This window comes from Cucurbita maxima, unplaced genomic scaffold (genome assembly GCF_002738345.1).
Source record: "Cucurbita maxima cultivar Rimu unplaced genomic scaffold, Cmax_1.0 Cma_Scf00054, whole genome shotgun sequence".
Taxonomy (NCBI): Eukaryota; Viridiplantae; Streptophyta; class Magnoliopsida; order Cucurbitales; family Cucurbitaceae; genus Cucurbita; species Cucurbita maxima.
In genome coordinates, this window is record NW_019272070.1 from 771,409 (window position 1) to 790,208 (window position 18,800).

General features: G+C 36.4%; 2 protein-coding genes and 1 long non-coding RNA gene across 5 annotated transcripts; 2 read left to right on the plus strand and 1 right to left on the minus strand.

Moving 5' to 3' along the window:
- Nucleotides 1-275: 275 nt before the first annotated feature.
- LOC111471629 lies at nucleotides 276-5,394 on the minus strand. Its single transcript, XR_002715218.1, has 4 exons — nucleotides 5,384-5,394; nucleotides 5,278-5,280; nucleotides 3,691-3,694; nucleotides 276-438 (listed from the first exon to the last, which is right to left on the minus strand). It is a non-coding gene; the product is annotated as an uncharacterized LOC111471629 (long non-coding RNA).
- On the plus strand, nucleotides 1,876-2,551 carry LOC111471628 (cysteine proteinase inhibitor 5-like). The gene has a single exon (XM_023117330.1). The coding sequence runs from the start codon at nucleotides 1,953-1,955 to the stop codon at nucleotides 2,304-2,306; it is 354 nt and encodes a 117-aa protein (XP_022973098.1). The 5' UTR covers nucleotides 1,876-1,952; the 3' UTR covers nucleotides 2,307-2,551.
- Nucleotides 5,395-11,815: 6,421 nt separating the features above from the next.
- On the plus strand, nucleotides 11,816-18,473 carry LOC111471627 (putative MO25-like protein At5g47540). 3 transcript variants are annotated; one of them, XM_023117326.1, is made up of 11 exons: nucleotides 11,816-12,370; nucleotides 13,978-14,139; nucleotides 14,424-14,542; nucleotides 15,453-15,527; nucleotides 16,127-16,220; nucleotides 16,737-16,796; nucleotides 17,135-17,203; nucleotides 17,668-17,766; nucleotides 17,897-17,941; nucleotides 18,018-18,120; nucleotides 18,207-18,470. In XM_023117326.1, the coding sequence occupies exons 1-11, from the start codon at nucleotides 12,251-12,253 to the stop codon at nucleotides 18,278-18,280; spliced, it is 1,020 nt and encodes a 339-aa protein (XP_022973094.1). In that variant the 5' UTR covers nucleotides 11,816-12,250; the 3' UTR covers nucleotides 18,281-18,470. The 3 variants fall into 3 exon arrangements, with proteins under 3 accessions (XP_022973094.1, XP_022973097.1, XP_022973096.1); XM_023117329.1 differs by having other exon boundaries at nucleotides 12,003-12,370; nucleotides 13,975-14,139; nucleotides 18,207-18,473; XM_023117328.1 differs by lacking the exon at nucleotides 11,816-12,370 and adding an exon at nucleotides 12,977-12,996 and having other exon boundaries at nucleotides 13,975-14,139.
- Nucleotides 18,474-18,800: the final 327 nt, after the last annotated feature.

Genomic DNA, 18,800 nt, shown 5'->3' on the forward strand with positions numbered 1-18,800 from the left:
TAAAAATACTCACTAAGTAGCTCAACTTAGAGTCATGATGTGATGTCATAATTTGTCCTTCTTAGCCCTATATGAGCCATCATTTCTAATGGTTCGTTCTCGCTATTCTAAGATAATTATCTTGGTTAGATGGTTCTATGGTTCTAAGTTATCTTTGTTAGATATTTTGCTAGTCCCTTTTATCATTATTATCATAATAGACCAATATCTAATAGCTCTTTGAGGCACGTAGGGCAATGTTGTTGAACAATTTCATAATGAGCACTGTTTTACCCACTCTAGCCCCTCCGAATAGTCCTATTTTTCCTCCACGTCGATAAGGGGCTAAAAGATCTACTACTTTAATTCCTGTTTCAAAAATAGATAATTTTGTATCTAACTGTATAAAAGCAGGGGCGGATCTATGAATAGGAGATGTTGTGCGAGTATCTACAGGACCTGTATGTTGTATATATTATTTTATTTTTTACTTATTTCAAAATTTTGGACACTAAAGTTTTGTGTTTGAGAGTTCCTAGTCTTGTAATAACTCTAGGTGTCCGGTTCTCTTCTCGCTCTTAGGTTGCTTCTTTACCTACTCACTTTGACCAAACTAATTTTTTTATTCTATCAAATCTTCACACACCTTGTGATAAGACAATCCTAAAAGGAGAGCCTACATGATATCGTGGCAAACACAATAATTGGACAAGACTATTTCATTACTATCTTAACCTTAGTTAGGTACATTACTATTCCTTCTTTCGACACCATGGGGCTCAAGGAAAGTACTTTTTGGAGCCAGAACTCGCATGTAACGGCCCAAACCTACCGCTAGCAGATATTGTCCTTTATACTTTTTCTTTCGAGCTTTCCCTCAAGGTTTTTAAAACGTATCTGCTCAGGGGAATTTTTCACACCCTTATAAAGAATGTTTCGTTCTCCTCCTCAATCGATGAGGGATCTCACATCGCATTTTGAAAACTTTCATACTATTAAGTAAAACATGATACCATATGGCAGCCACGGTAGAATTTTCTTAATTTTATTGTACACCCTTGAGCCAAGCAAACTTTTCTCACCCTGAATCCTAATCGAGACATAGGTGTGCCCCACAGACACTTTTGTTCGTGGCTCATTTCACCTAAGGCTCAATTCGGAATCTTGTTTGTCTCATTTCCTACCATTCTTGTAGCTATAATTCTAAGTACACAAACTTTTCTTTTCTTTTTTAATTTGTTAGGGATATTTAGTAATAAATTATAGTTTACCATATATATTATATTTGATATTTTATATTTAGTAATAAATTATAGTTTACCATATATATTATATTTGATATTTTATTATAAGGCAAATATCTAATATTTGTCTTATTATCAGAGATATCTTCCATTTATTGTTATTTCTATTTATTACTATTTCCATATTCTTGTAATTTATTTGATTATAAATAAGATAACTTTCACACCATTTAAGTCGGATGAATTAATCAAACATTCACACTTATAAAGGTATTGTTATGGTGAAGTAATTTAGTTAGGATTTGATGTAGGGCAGCATATGGACGACCCATTTTCCTAAAAATGTGGGCCGCACTCAGACCCTTTGTGGTGGATCCACCGATTCCGACTTCGTTTTTGCTTATGCTCCGGCCCTACCGCTCACCAACTTTACTCCACTCCGGTCTCCCCCCAAATCTCATTTAAATTAATTATTTTAATTAATTCTAAGGGAACCAAAACTACAATTTCTGAATTTATGTGGCTCTAAGTGTAATTTCGAAGAAATGGAGGACCGAAAAGCAAAAAACCCGTTCCAACCCTGTGCCATTCTTTACCAGCGGCGGTCCGGTTTCCGCGTCCATTGACCCCTCCTATAAATACCCCTCAAACCCACTCCCCGAAGCAATTGCCCTAAAAATTTACCCCATTCCTTCCTTCCTTCCTTCCTTCGCTTACCCCTCGATTACCATGAAATCGCGCTCCGCTTCTCTCTTCCTCATCCTTCTCCTCCCACTTCTGGTCGTCGCCACCGCTCGGATGGGGCGTCTAGTCGGCGGCTGGGAGAAGATCAAGGACGTGAAGGATCCGCATATTCAAGAGATCGGAAAGTTCGCGGTGTCTGAGTACAACAAACAATCGAAAGGCGCACTCGAATTCAAGGACGTCGTCAAAGGAGAATCGCAGGTCGTCTCCGGAATGAACTACCGCCTGGTTATCGAGGCCAAGAAAGGTGAATCGATCGGAAAATATCAGGCGTTGGTCTGGGAGAAGGCATGGCAGCATTTCATGGAACTTACGTCCTTCAAGCCCGTTGCTAATTAACCAGTAAAGCCCTAATTTATGATGCGTTTCTTGGAATTTGGTGATTTTCGTATAAATTTCTGGGGAAGTCGTTGGTGGATTTTGTTGTGTTATCAGATCTCTGTGTTCTTCAATAATCTGATCTGTGTTAGTTTGGAAATTTTATATTATTACGAAGATATGTTATAAATGTCTCAAATGCTATTGGATTTCCTATCTGTATAAATGGGAATAAATAAAATTATGTATACTTTTGTGTATGGAAATACTTTAGTTTTGAGCAACTTTGAATTAAATACTATTCCGCTTGCAACTTGATTAGAAAAGACAAGAATAATTAATGGTATGAATTATTATACTGACATAGAATCATCCATACCCATAACTGATTCTTTTCTTACTTCTTTTTTTTGATAAACGTACCCATAACTGTTAATTGATGTAGATATTTTCCACTTTCCACAACCAATCTGAAGATTGTGATAGATGTTTACGGATTAGATGGAAACTTTGAATCTTTTTGATCGAGCGAACTCAAATCTAATCCTGGTTTTAAGATTATGAATATTTATTTCAATTTATGACAACATTTTTTTTAATTTTTTATATTTTGTTGTCCTGTAATATTGCCCTAATTTCCCTCTGTCTACTAATTATTAAAAAAAAAAATTCTTTATTTTTAAAATCAAAATTGAGAGAGAAGAATTATCTCACTTTTTAACATTATTGATTAAAAACATATTACAACTTCAATGTTAGATTATTTAATATCTTTCATTTTTTCTTCCTTTTGAACATTTTAAAAAACTTTTAAGATCCATTACTAATAAAATTATTGAAGATCCATTTTATAATTTAAGCTTATTTAGAAAAAAGTGTTTATATAATAAAGTTATGAATTCACTTCTAGGACATCGGTGCGGTGTACATTTAACCCGACAACTTAAAAATTCGGACCAACCCAACCTGAACTTCTGAACCCGAACTGCGTTCATATTTTAAATTATAATGTATTTATTATCTATTTGCTGCAACATGTATAAATAGGTATATTTCAATTAAAATATTTTTATTTATTTTTTGTTATATACATTTTTATTGTTTATTTAATTTTATGATTTATTTTACATTTTTTTTCCGTATTCTAACCAATTCTCAAGAAATGTCGGTCTCTAATAGTTTTAGTTTTATGACAATGTTGAACTATTTTACTATATTATAATTTTCATGTCGGTCTCTAATTGTTTTAGTTTTATGACAATGTTGTATTATGTTACTATTCACTTTTTGATTGAATTTTTTTTTTTTTTTTTATTATTATTTGTTGTGAATAATTATAGATGGTGGAGTTGAGTTACCAATCCAACCAACCTGAACTTTTGGATAGGTCAAAAAAATCTACAACCCAACTCGAACCATATACACCCTTAACCCTTGGTATGGTAAACAATCTAAAAAGAATAACGAGGGAATTAGAATCTCAAGAATAATTTCATGGTTGACTTTACACGGTTGTAAGGGGACAAAATTTCATTGAACATCATCAACTACAAACTACACGGGACTCGAACAAAGAATAAGGGAGAAGTTCAATCAATCTAATTAATTATCTAAAGGATAATTTTTTAAAATATATGTTTAAAAATAATAAAATACTCAAAAACTCGAGCAATTAGATTGAATCTAAAATATGTTGCGACCTGATTTAATCCAACTCATGAACATCTCTAATGGTTTTCACCCAATGTGCTTCAAGTAACCTATATATAATTTAATTGATTTAAATACTCGATTAACAAAAAAAATCATTTAAAAAATGGAGGGAGTGAACGTTTGGTTTGCATAATGCAAGCATTGTATCTTCATATGTAAGAGTCAAATCTCACCGTTAGGAGGTATTGTTCTCTTTTCACTTTCGAGCTTTCACTCAAGATTTTAAAACGCGTTTGCTAGAGAGATGTTTCCACACTTTTATAAGGAATGTTTCGCTTTCATCTCTAATCGATGTGAGATCTCACAATCCACCCACCTTGGAGGCCCAGTGTTCTCGTTGGCGCATCGCTCGGTGTCTAACTCTAATAACATTTGTAACAGATCAAGCTCACCACTAGCACATATTGTCTCTTTGGCCTTTCCCTTCCCGACTTTCCCTCAAGATTTTAAAATGCTTCTATTAGGGAAAGATTTTTGTCCCTTAAGATTTTAAAATGCTTCCATTAAGAAAAGATTTTCACGTTTTTGTAAAAAATGTTTTATTCTCTCTACAACCGAAGCCCATGCATGATAGAGAACAAGTCTTTTGACTGTAGTTAATGAGGAATAAAGTGGATGACTCTTTTGACCAAATTCAAGGTTCCTATTTATAGAGCCTTAATTATGACTTTTGTCATATTTAAAATAATATATTTTAATATTTAATATATTAAAAAAATATTTTTTATTTAAACCGTTTTTAAATATAGTAGATATTTAATAAATTTCAATTTTATTCAAATTTCAAATATATATATTTATTAAATACGTTTCTCTAATATATTAATTTGAACACTTCACTAAATATATTTGGAGCGTATGAAGGTGCGTCTTAGCTCATAGGGTGAGTATTTCTTGTCTATTCAACCTCCATTTACTCACACATAAGGATTGGTTTGCATGGACAAAAAGGAAAAATGCAGCTAATTCTTCCTTTTCAGGTACAAAGGGACACGATGACCACAACAAGGAAAATAGAGGTTGTGGGTATGGTCATAGTAATGACCACAAACGTGGTGTCAGAGGAAGTCGTGACAATATCTTAAAAATTCATGACGATGCCAACTCTTGGAAAGACAAGAGCATAATCAAGTGTTACAAAAATACTGGCATTACATGATAGAGTGACACAACGAGGAGTGCGATGAGGTGGCAAGCCTCACATTTACTGATGATGAAGAGTCCATAAATGATGGTGAGAATACCACTTCCTTTAATAAGGACCCATCCCTTCCTTGACATTCTCTATCCCACCCTCTAGACGACATGATTCTAAGACTAACATGTAACCCTTCTTAAGTCTACTACTTCTATACTAGTCATCCCATATACTAATCAGGTAACACATCAATAGGCATATGAACAAGTCAGGTATCATACTCAATGATACAATTAGGGCCATAAAGTTTCACGTTAAGTTGCATTTAATCATATCAAGAAATCATAGCACATAAACAGTCAATAGTCAATAACGTCCCTTTTTCTTATCTTATACAGGACATACCTGACGATGATAGGGTATCAACGGTGGGACCATGAAACATGTCAAGCCTACCTCGTAGGCTAGTCTATAAAATTTGTAACCTAGAGTTTTGATCCCAACTGTAACGACCCTAAATTTCTACTTACCTAGAGTCGTTATAATCATCATAACGTAATCATTTCTATGCAAAAATAAGCATTCAAGCTTCTTCATAAAACATAAACTTTATCTTAAAACATAGTCATGGACTTACGTGTTCGAAAACATCTAAAACAGCACAACAATAAACTAAATGAAATAAATAAACATTTAAATTAAAAACATCTTATTCTAATCTAAGTCTAAAAAAACAAATGTGACTACCTTATACATGTATCATGGTCTCAAATTGTGATGTTGTCGTCAGCGGTACAAAAATGTCTTGTCTTTACTTGAAATAGAAGTAGCCCCACTATTGGAGTTAAAACACAAAAACATACAATTTCATGATTGAGACCTATCATAGCCATCTATATTCCTTAAGCAGCTATCCTAAACGGGCTAATTGGATGTGTATTTACTGTTCTACACACAATCCACAAGTGCGAGTATGGACCCACTAGTTGGTTCGCACACCTCCTGAGCCCCTTCTTGTCGGGCGAGCATTCTCCAGTAGCTGTTGATGTCGGACACCCGTTTAGGAATAGCGACCATGGCAGCATTAGGATAAACATAATAATCGTTCTCCTGCTTGACCGTCGCAACATTATGATAACCATAATGATGGTTCCCTATCTTATAAAGTATGCGTCTATCGTGCAAAACCCTAATTCCTTCTCTCTCTCATTTCCCCTTATTCCTTTTATTTTCCCCTTCCTTAATATTAGATTTAATAATTTATAGACCATTCATTAGAAAAAGTATCAAAATGACCGTTTTGCTCTTTAAGGTTGACTTTGACTTTTTTATATGTTATAAAATGGTCCTGCTTGCCGAAGAAAGAGAAGAATAAGCTAGGAAGGGGGAACTAATCAAGATCAATAGGAAGTCCTGGAATTTCTTGACAAAGTGAAAGTTCATGCCACGACGATCCATATGGAAGGGCAGTTTTGTTGATCCATATGTAATGCTAAGAGTGGGAATTTGTCCTTCTGGTAAAAAGGTCCATTTTTGCCTATTTTCCCTGATTGAACAGCCTTACACAGAGGAAGTCGGAGTCAAGATGGGATAGCTTTGGCGATCATCACAAAGTTGTCCAACCGCAGCTTCGCGACTTAGCTTTGGTTTTTTCTCCTTCACTACTTCAGGCACTCACCTTCTTTCAATAAAGACATTCATTATCTCGAAGCCCTATTCAAGCTCATTCTAGCGAACGATCCTTTTTCAGATTTGACTTTGAGAAGATAGCTTTCTTTCCTTAGAACCTGCTTAGCCAGCCGGAGAGCTAGTTGAAGCTCATCTCCCTTCGAATGAACAAAGTCAACCAATTGATTCGTCGTCATGGTAGAGAAGAAAAACGGGTCTTCATGCATTCAGAGGGAAATTATGTCAATCGGAAGAAGCCCGAAGAATCAAAGAAAGAATGACAAAAAAAGAAAATGAGGTAAATCCATTTGAGGAAAATCCTAGATATGCCGTTAGATCAAAGTCTTCAAGGCATTACATTACAGGCGGGAAGGGGTAAATTTGAAGAACCTTTCTTTCCAGGAGAGGAGAGAGAGTAAATTCATTAACAATCCGGAACAGGAGAGCTTTCAATTCATTCAATGCCTTGATTAACAGGGGGAATAGTAAGAGGCTGTTGCTCGACTATCTTTTTGCGCTCTGTCGAATTCCTATTTTCCTTCATCCTATTAGAATCCAAGAGAGAAATTGGAGATTGGAACTGGAAGTTCCAGAACAGGCGGCTGGTATACCACCATAATGAAACTGCCTTTTCTTTTTTTGATTCGGATAGGATTTCTGTTGGCTTCGTTGGGAGGCTCGCGTAGTTTGAAGCCAAATCAAATAGAAAAAAAGATTATTCTCAAAATGAGCTTATACCTTTCTTTACCGTTTGCCATTTAAGGGGGAGGGAGTCTTGGAGCTCTGAGTCGACGAGAAGAAACTATTCCCTCTCTGTCCCACCCTTTCTCTTGCCAATGGAAATGGAATTGGAGTGGACAGAGTTGCAAATTCTGCAACGGGAAAGGTCGAGAGGATCGACGAACCTGAGAGAGGGATCCAGAATCTGAGGAAGCGACTGGAAGGGAAGCGGAGTCCACTCATCGAAAGGTTTGATTTCTCTCTCGTAGGTATGATGGTTTTGACACCCTTATTCCCGCTAGTCTTGAGTGTGGGGACGGGGCAGGGGCTGTGTTTTCTGAAGTGAAGGAAGTGGACTTTTCTTTGATTTGCAGATCGAACAAAATAGACGAAAAAGAAAGATCAAGCCCCGTGTGACATTCATTTCTTTTGTGATCAGACAACCAACAATGACAGAACGGCCAATTAAAGGGAGAGCACTAAGTTACTTACGTGACGGCCTTTACTCAAAGAAATAGTTAGGGCTTGATTTGCTTGTTCGTCAAGCTTTCGAGTCTTGAAACTGCCGCCTAATCTCCCAACATGCTCAAAAACCCACATCTAGAAAGAAGCCCGCTTACTCCGGAATTGAGACAAAAATGGATGGAAGGAATTGTGATGCTGGGATCGTGGGTGGAGACGGGCGAGTAGGTAAATTAACGCCATCTTAGTAATTCTTTCATACGGGAAAGCAAGGCCCTTCCTAAAGCGGGGACGTAGTTTCTTGTTCAAATCCAAAGTCTTCAGTCTCCTCCCGGGCTAAGGCTGTAGTTCCAAATCCGGAATCTTAAACAATTCAGCTTAATATAGCATAGCAGATAATCTGATTCAGCTTCAAAGAAGAAAGAAAGGGGCGGGGCATCTTTCGCTTTCCTTTTGGGTGAAAAGGTATAATAGGAAGTAATTAATTACCCGAGTTTAGTAATGAAATCAATCTCTGGGCTGATCTTCCTACTCATTTTTAGGAAAGTACGGTAAATTCGTTTAGTCTTTAAGACTTCCTAACCATTCCTCTGACTTTCCAAGAAGGAAAGACAGGACTGAAGGGACAATTACTGACAAGATTCCATATAAGATAACCATCTGCCCTTCTTGCATACCCAAGCGCTCCTCCCAATGAGCCATTTTTTACAAGAAAAAGGGTTAAGTGACTTTCCTACTGACTGAATCACTTGAATCAGTTGAAGGAGGTTTCTACAGGAAGAGTTGCGACTCCACGTCGGGGCGGGCGGGGGTTCATTACGAGTGGGCATGAACTGTAACCAAACAAAGAAAAGTCAACCAACCACGAATTCCTGAACCGGGAACCACCCTGTAAAGTCAAGAGCCTCGCCTAAAGGACCAGACCCGGAGCTGAGAACAAGATCGAAAGCGCAACTTCTCATTCGAAGCATGAAAGTGGTCAGTGTAGAGGTTCCACTAATAGAGAGTAGTATTAAATTGTGAGACGAGAAGAGGTTAATGAGTAAGTCAAGTAGTAGGTTAAGGAGAATAGCGAAAAGCAGACAGACGAGAAGATCAGAGGAGTTACAGCGGGTTCAGGGTAAGGAGCTAGGCCTTCCTTCTTCTCGAATGGAACTTTGTTTTTCAGAATCGCCTGTGGTAACAATGAATTAGAGTTTTTCTCGTTTCTAAAGACTCAAATTCTGCAACGGGAAAGGTCGAGAGGATCGACGAACCTGAGAGAGGGATCCAGAATCTGAGGAAGCGACTGGAAGGGAAGCAACTGGTCACGATTTTTTCCACCCTTTACAGATGCCTTATGTTGAATGCGCCTAAAAGCCCCAGCGGGGGTGTAAGACCAATCATCCTTATCCTATAGTTCCAACATCAACGCTAGAAGCATGGTGTAAACTGGGGAGATGGTAGGCTGTACCATTTGAAAGCGAGTTGCACATGAGCTTTTTCTATGAGTGATCGGTCTTTTGCAAAAAGGGTGAAAGGGAAAGATAGACAAAATTCATTCATGGTCTTTACAGTAAAAAGAGTGAAAGAGAAAGTAGATGAACGATTAAAGAGAGTTTACAGTCTTTGAATCAATGAAGGATCCTTCGCTCAAGAACTAGACTCAAGCGATTGTGCCTACCAGTCAAGACAGGAAGGTGGGACGCTATCCCGCCTCTTGACCGAAGGGCCAACCCACCTCACACTCCCCCCTTCTCTAATGCAGAACTCAGAGAATAGCGCCCCTGACTCTATACTTCGCCTTCTCTGCCTAAGCCCAGATCTGGGAACTGACTATTTCTCTTTCGTCATCAGTTGCAGTCTAATTAGATGCTTTCTCTCGTAACCTCCGCCTGATCTTCTTTCACGGGATAGAAAAGAGATGAATGATCGGGAACCTGGCCCTATTGATTCAAACACTGTAACCGAAGAGAAAGGGAGCAGCTCAAACAAAGAAGAGTCAGGTCTGAATTCAGGCCCGGCCTGCCCGTCTGCTGCTAGGTCCGGGAATGGCGCCAGGCGAGGGCGCCGCCCCTCTGCTGCGACCAGAATTTGATTCCTACGGCAACCCCATTTCGACCAAGTTGTTGCGAAACCGGCAAAAATCAGCGGTTTTACGCACAGCTTGCTCATAGTGCAGGTACTGAACCTATTGATTCTTTCCCGAGGTAAACTGATCATTAAGTCAAGTCAAACAAACTCCTTTCACACTGTCCACCAATTAAAGGAAAAGGTGATGTCGTCTTCAAAGAAGGGAACTTCGTATTTCGGATGAGGGAGCTTCTTGAGTGAGACTATTAGAATTGTCGGAAGAGGTTGACTTTGTGGAACTCTTTCTTTAGCGGGCTCTATTGCTCCAAATTTCGAAGCGAGTGTTCAAACTTAACCATTGAAGACTAGCCCTTTCAACCTGTGGTTTGGATTCTACGTTCCCGAAACGGATCCTATCAAATATTTCACATTTTCTATGATCATCTCTATTTTAGGTATTCGGGGAATCCTCCTTAATAGACGAAATATTCCTATTATGTCAATGCCAATTGAATCAATGTTATTAGTGGAAGAAGGTAAAGCTCCTATACCTATTTATTCTTTGACTGATCTTTCTCCTTAATTCTTGTTCCTTATTCTTGAACAGTAAACAAAGAACGGACACGACTTCTTCTAACGCTAGAAGACCAAATCACACCGGGTAAGAAAGGCGGGCTTAACCTTTCCCTTTACAGTCTCTCTCGCATATTCAATTCCTTCCTCGCTCCTTCGCTTCCCTTCCTAGAAAAGAAAATGGAGAACTACCATAGACAATTCACTTTGAGTACAGGGAAGTCTGCTGGTAGGAATTCCTCAGGGCGTATTACGATTTTTCACCGAGGGGGTGGATCGAAGGCCTACTTCCAAATTCGCCTAGTGGCAACTAAGTTCTTGGTAATAAGGGGGGAAGGAAGATCTCCACTCATTTCATTCATTCAGTGCCTGCGGTGAGGCGCGACCCAGAAAGGCATATTTCGAATATAGAGGAGTGAAAGTTCCCATTGGTGTTCCCTGTTCCCTAAGTACCTGAGTTATCAAATCTTTTTCTAACACCAATTAAGCAATAAATTAAGAAATTCATAATTCATAATTTATTTAAATCATAAAAAGTTAACAATAAGCCTTTTATTTTTTTAAGTTAAAAAATTATTTAGAACCAGAATAAACTCAACCACTATTATTTTAAAAGTGGTTGATTTTATTCTGGTTCTAAATAATTTTTTAAATCTATAAACAGAGATCCTTAAATTTTTAAATATATAATTTTTTTAAATCACGAACTATTAATAAATCTATGAAATTTAAAAAATGTCAGATAAATCATAAATTTATTAATTATGTTCTTATTCGTAACATAGACCCGATTCAGCATAATTTTACGAAAAAAAAATAACCATTTATTTGAAAATTTGAAAATAATTTTTTAATTGAAATTTACTTTTTTTTTAAAGTCAACTAAATGTACTAAATCACAAATTTAATCCATAAATTTTTAGAATCTTTTTTTAAGATTCAAAATTGATAAGAAATCCAAATCTCAATCTTTTTAGATTTACTTAATCCTCCCAATTTTAAAAACATAAATAATTTTCTTTTAATTTTCAAATTTAGCTTCAATGTTTTAAAAAATTGGTAAATAATATATATGATAAAAATATAAAAGGTGAATAATTTAATAGTTTAAGATATTTTTAGATATAAATTAAAAAAAAAGTTGAAGGATTGACTTTTTAAATTTCGAAATTTGTAGGGACAAGATTCAAATTAAACCAAAATTCAGGCTTCTTAATTGTCTTAATTCTCATATGAACATGAAATTTAAAAGAAACGATGAGAGGAAGGTTGAAGAAATTGTGCACGATCTGATCTGATCTGATATTTTCCAGCATCGTCTGTGTAAAGCCCAAAAATCTGGTCCATTGAAGAGGCGACAAGGGAGCATCACAAAACCCTTTGATCTTGATTTCCCCCATCATCTACTGCAGATTTTCACACACAATTAGCCAAAATAGGAAGCTGTGTATCCAAGCCCTCTCCATCACGGGGAGCCTCGTCGGTGGTGCAGAGGCTCTCTCAAAATCAAAATCAAAATCAAAATCAAAATCAAAATCAGCTACTGCGGCAATTGCAACCACAACCACAACCACAACCACAACCACAATCACAACCGTCGCAATCGGCGTCCGTTTTGGATTCCCAGAATCCGACCAAGATGAAGAGCCTCTTCAAGCCGAAGCCACGGACTCCCGTCGATGTTGTCCGTCAGACCCGCGATCTTCTTATCTATACTGACCGGAGCCCTGAGACTAAGGAGAGCAAGCGCGAGGAAAAGGTCCGATCCCCCCACCCCCCCGTTTTTTTTTACTTCCCAGTTGGGGTTTCTACTTTAGATTTCCTTCTTCTTGTTTAAATGTTTTTATTATTCTGTTCTGTCTCTCAAGGAATTGGGATCGTATCGATTTTTTGTGAATTCTTTTGCCCTTTTTGCCTTTTTGTGAATTTCTGTGAATGGTTGATTTTTGATTTTCTGGTGTCCCTAATGTCTAAGTAGGCAGCTAGATGCACTCAATGATGGTTTCATTTTGCTTTGCTTTTAGTTTTTAGCCATTTTTATCGATGTACAAAATAATTGTGTCATTTTGTTATATAATGGTGTGTCTGGATTAAAGTTATCCAATTATTAGTAGCCTGATTTCTTCCCATCATTCAAGATTAGATAATGGTTGTAATTACATTTATCCTGGATGGATCTCATTTTTGGATCATGGGGTGAGGAAGTTCTGTAAGCACTGCCTCCTGGAAGATTGGTTTTTATGACGGGGGAGGGCGAGTTTTCTCTTGTTGCTTTCATTTATATTTTCGATGGTGAAGCGGGTGGAACTGTTGGAGATTTGTATCGAAGCCATGCCTTGGGTTTCACAATCTCATCAGCTACAACTTGGTGCTACTTCATGAATGGTTGTTGTTTCTTTAGTATAGGACTTCTTGTGCCCAAGATTGTCGTGACTGTCTTAGAAAACCATCCCCCATCCTTTGTAATCTGTATTTGATTTAGTAGAATGTATCTTTTCAAGACTCTTCTCATTAGATCCTTTTTGTTTATTCGCTTGTTTTATTGGAAGTGTTATTTTTTTGCTTCACTCACCCCTATTCATACATTGCCCTTCTCTTTTCTTTAGTTTTGAGTGAAATCTTAATGAAGAAGAGTTAGAGTTTTTGGCCCCTCTTAACCTCACTTAGGGGTGTCCTTTATCTTTAGTGTAGCAACTATAGAGTATGAAGTCTGGCTTTCTGTAGCACTTTTCCAGAGTCTCCTCAGTCCTTGGATTCTTGACATCCAACAATGTAGTGTTGAATTGAAAGATTGGCAATAAGATACAGCGAGGGTTGTTCTCTAGTGCGATTTAAATTTGATCAAATTCAATGCAAATATGTGAATGACCTAAGAAATTAAAAAGAAAAAATAAATATAAAATAATTTTAGAAAAAATTCAAGAGTGTTTCGCCGGTTGAGAAGGGTCTAATATTAGAAAGAATAAGTTATTTGATGTGCTTTAACAACATCTTTATGGAGACGCCTAATTTATTATTATTTTCTTATAAACTGATTTCTGGAGAATATCTTATGATATTTCTTATTCTTTTATATGTGGAAAGTTATTTAATCATCTGGATGCCTCATACCATGGATAGGTGTTATAGAGTTTGTTGTCATTGAAACTTGATTCTATGTTAGTGCTAATTTTCAAATTAAACTTAAAAACATGTCGTTTGCTATCTAGTGTACCGGGTTACTCCTTTTGTATAATGCTGGGATAAGTCAACTTTGATAGTTTGATGTATTCTGGTCGTGGTTCCTCCATTATTCAACCACCAAGTATATTTTTGTTTTCCAAATAAATTTCTAACTGTATCTGTGCACTATGCATTTTTCAGCAGATGTTGGAATTAAGTAAAAACGTTAGGGAGTTGAAATCAATACTTTATGGCAACAGTGAGTCTGAACCAGTTGCAGAAGCATGTGCACAGCTAACCCAGGAGTTTTTCAGAGAGAATACACTTCGGCTACTCATTAATTGTCTCCCTAAATTGAACTTGGAGGTAAGCGGCATGGGGCTAATTGGTTTTTTCAGCTTTCAAATCACCATTGAATTATTTTGCTTATTTTATTTTTGTGGTTTCTTGTTGATACACTTCTGAGATTCCACATTGATGTACTTGGAGGTGAGCAGAATGGGAGATTGAAAGAAAATTTCTTATTTAGAATCCATATTAAAGTTCCGTTCGAGCATTTTGTTTATATTTTCTTAAGTTTGTGGTTTCTTGTTGCTACCATTTTTAGTTTCAACTTTGATGTTACATGTGACATGTGTAACATCTTGTAGACAAGAAAAGATGCTACTCAAGTAGTTGCAAATCTACAGAGGCAACAAGTTCAGTCCAGATTGATTGCATCTGATTATTTGGAAGCAAACATTGATCTGATGGATATCTTAATAGCAGGGTAACCAACTGATGAATTTTATTTTTCTTGTCATGATTCTTTATTATGGGTTTTGCTGAATGGCGTAATGTTTCTTGTTCCTCTCTCGAACTGCTTTTCTTGACTACATTTTTTTTTTATCATGGCTTACAAAATGAAATCGTATTTGCTTAACATCTGAAATTTACATAGACAATGACTGCTGCTGTTCATGCTTATCCGTTCTTTGATTTTGTTTTATCCTAAAGCCATGGCTATTTGATGTAGAAAGGGCTCTCTCTCACACACTGTCACATGCAAATACTCAAAAGTGTAAGCGTGCTATGGATGAGATCAGCCAGAATTATCTGAATATGGCAGCCATTATTTTATGGCGACTTGTTGGTGCATAGATTTGTTATAACTTGAAAGATATCTTGAATTCCACTATTTTGGTAATCCTAATGAAACTGGTGGATTCTTTTTTTTTGGCTATACGGTTGTTTTTCACTAACGAAACACCAGTACCTTGAATTTTTTTTTTCCTTCTCCCCAGTTGTTCAATGTAGTTTCTTTTATTGTTGATCATTGATGTGTGGTTCATATACAGTCTTTCCTTAACCCATCTTGAGTACCTTACCTAATCTGCATCACAATCCAAGGAATACATGATTTTCAAGAACCCTTGAATACTACTATCGATTGAGATTGGTAAATAGTACATTCTCTTTTATTTTGAACAAACTCTTGAATGTAGTTTCCCCTCTTTATTGAATCATAGCATGAATAGAGGCCCTTATTGCATCATTCATTGTTAAACTTTTTGTGTACTTTCCTATATTAATTATTTTATGCTCCTCTTTTTTTACATATATAGTTTTCATGAAATAATTTCTGTATTAGGTATTATCTCATAGTGGTCTCTCTCTCTTTTTCTTTTTACATTTTACAGTTATGAAAATACAGACATGGCTTTACACTATGGCGCCATGCTGCGGGAATGCATACGTCACCAAAGTGTTGCTAAGTAAGTTCTATTGTTACTATCGGTCAATATGAGTACTCTTGTGCCAGAACATTCTATTATCATTGACTTGTTTCCACTTGTAAGTGGGTACTATTTGTATGTTATCATTATAAAACAATGAATGATCTTTCTTGCCATATCTGAGAAAATTACATATGTAGATGGTTCGTGTATAATTAAAATGAAATGTGGGCTTGCTCTATCATTCAGCTTCACAAATGATACTTGGTAGTGCAGTAATCAGTCTTTGCCCTTTCGAATAGACATGCTGTAGTTTCCTATAGCCTTCTGAAATTTTGTGAATGGATCAATCATATTGAATGAAGCTATATTGATAATCAGAAGTACAAAATATCATGATTATTATATTCACTTTTATACCGATCAGCCAACAGTTTGTTATCAATGAAAATATACTAGAATTTAGAAGTTCTGCTGTCATTTTAGACTTCAAAAGTACTTTCCTTTTTAAGTTTCCTCATATTTTCGTCAACTTAATGTCAATATATGTCTGACAAATTTTTAGGTTCTTTGATTTTCATCTGAACTATTAATGTGGATTCTCCTTAAGTTATGAAAGGTTTTCTGATTATTTGTAGGTATGTTTTGGAATCGCAGCACATGAAAAAGTTTTTTGATTATATTCAACTTCCAAACTTCGACATTGCTGCAGATGCTGCTGCAACTTTTAAGGTCAAAAGACACTTCTTTTTGTTGCTTCCCCTTTCATCTCACTTTTGATGCCCTTATGTTCCTCCTCTCTCTGTGAGATCCCACATCGGTTGGGGAGGAGAACGAAACATTCTTTATAAGGGTGTGGAAACCTCTCCCTAGCAAACACGTTTTAAAAATCTTGAGGGGAAGCCCGAAAGGGAAAACCCAAAGAGGACAATATCTGCTGGCGATGGGCTTGGGCCGGTACTCTCTCTCTCTCTCTCTCTCTTAGTAATACTGAGTCCTCGTACATGTTACCATGACAAAGATAAATAAATGAAGTGAAAAAAAGAAAAGAAGGGAAGAGAGAAAGGGCATAACTGGAATGTGCATTCAATTGATAAATGTTGGTTGGCGGTAAAAAAATTGATTCTCTGTCAAGGAAACACATCATGTTCGAGCTTTGTTTTGTACTATTTCGTCGTAATGCATAGTTAGGCGTGTTGCATCTCTACGAGAAATGTTATGGTGATGCTATATTATACTTTGTTGCAGGAATTGTTGACAAGGCATAAATCTACGGTAGCTGAATTTCTTTCCAAAAATTATGACTGGGTAATGTGTCTTTTCTTCCTTGAAGCGTATCATGACTTTACTCATCGGCTCCAGTCGTTCTTTTTCTATTTATGGTCTTCATTTCATTTTGAAGTTTATTTGAAAATGCTACTTTATTTCGTAGATACGTCTTTTGGACGGTTGAGATCTAAAATCTGTATCACCTTTTTCCTTTACTGCATTACTTTATTTCGTATTGATGCTAAATTTTTCTCTGGAATTTTTGCTTTCCTGGATGTTTGTGTTTTATTCTTTATAAACTGCAGTTCTCACATCTTATACATAGGGTGCCACTTGTGTTTAATATTTTGCCTCTGGCCTTCTTTTCACTGGTTCAGTTTTTTGCGGAGTACAATTTGAAGTTACTCGAGTCAACTAATTACATTACAAGACGGCAAGCAGTGAAGGTAACGGTAACTTAGAACTCTAAAATCTTTCTAAACGAAATGGGGATATCGGATATCTATGGAAGAAATGTATATGCATTTTCAAGCAAGCAATTAATAGAGTTCAATGCCACTCGACATAATACTTTTGACAATTTAAAATTATCGCCTTTATTCGTGCTCTCTTTCTTGCATATCCGCTCTGCAGTGCTTGATTTCCTCTCCCCAATCTCAACATAGTTTTCCTATTGGTGTCGTGTATCGTTTTACATTTATCTCAGTCTAGACTCTAGAAAACAATAATGTTGTTTGTTATCATGTATGGATTATTTGGATTGCAATTTTTGTTTCGAACCCTGCACATATCATAATTTTCTGCCGATATTGACTTATATGTGAAGATTGTGTCGTATTATCACTTTTATATTTGTTGAACTGTGTGCAACCCTGATAACCACAGCTATTTCTCAATTTTATTTGTTCAGCTGTTGGGGGATATACTGCTGGATAGGTCAAATTCAGCTGTGATGACACGTTATGTGAGTTCTAGGGACAATTTGAGAATTGTCATGAATCTTCTCAGGGTAAGATCTTGATCTTGTGGTTCATATTTCTTCTTAAACTGTTCTAAACTGCTCCTGTGAAATCTCAGTTTATGTTCTAAGATGTTATGCACCGAACACTGTAAAATAGTAAATTCCTTAACTCGTGCAGGAGTCGAGCAAGAGCATACAGCTAGAAGCATTTCATGTTTTTAAGGTAATGTTCTCAACTTGGTCTCTAAGACTGACTAACCTTATGGCGATTGTCGGATTTCATGTTTTTAAATCAACAGCTGTTCGTTGCAAATCAAAACAAACCCGCCGACATCGTTGGCATTCTCGTTACGAACCGGAGCAAGCTTCTAAGGCTGTTCGCCGATTTCAAAACTGATAAAGGTACAACAACAACATAATCTTTGCACCATTGATTCTTGGCTTTGTTTATTCTTGTGTTCTTCAACTCTACTCTGCTTTTATCACAGAGGATGGACAGTTTGAGGCTGACAAAGCTCATGTTGTTAGAGAAATTGCTGCCCTTGAACCCAAAGGTCCTTGAGAAACAAACAAAGAGGGGAGGGGGATTCTTATATGAATGTCTTGTATTTTTCTTTTTGATTTGTTCTATTTTCCATCCAGTTTGGATATCAATTATACTCGATGATCAGCTCTGAAATTGATGACACTTTCATTACATGTTTTACAACACTAATAATGGGCTTTATATATATTTTCGCCTTTTCTATGTATTCTAATGGGCTTCAACATGTATGTATATTAAAGACACTGATTGTGCACGTTATATAAATAAAAATTTTATTGTGTTAGATAGATGAGCACTGTGTTCATGCATCATAGATTTGATGTTTGGAAATAAAGAATGTAGCATTGGGTATCATAATGTTTCAATTAGTATAACCTTTCTATTTTTCATTTTCTTTCTTATGTTATAAAATTTTTGTTTATTTGAATACAGTCCAATAAGAGTAAATGGGTGGTTCAATCATTCCCTCCCTTCCTCTTCAAGGTTTTGTTAGCTTTTTCCTTCCATTATGTACTCTTTTTAAGAATTAGACCAA

Coding starts and splice junctions, on each gene's coding strand:
- LOC111471628 (XM_023117330.1), top strand. CDS start 1,953: ATGAAATCGCGCTCCGCTTCTCTCTTCCTCATCCTTCTCCTCCCACTT.
- LOC111471627 (XM_023117329.1), top strand. CDS start 12,251: ATGAAGAGCCTCTTCAAGCCGAAGCCACGGACTCCCGTCGATGTTGTC. Junction 16,797..17,134: donor TTTCCAAAAATTATGACTGG/GTAATGTGTCTT, acceptor TCACTGGTTCAG/TTTTTTGCGGAGTACAATTT. Junction 18,121..18,206: donor CGATTTCAAAACTGATAAAG/GTACAACAACAA, acceptor CTTTTATCACAG/AGGATGGACAGTTTGAGGCT.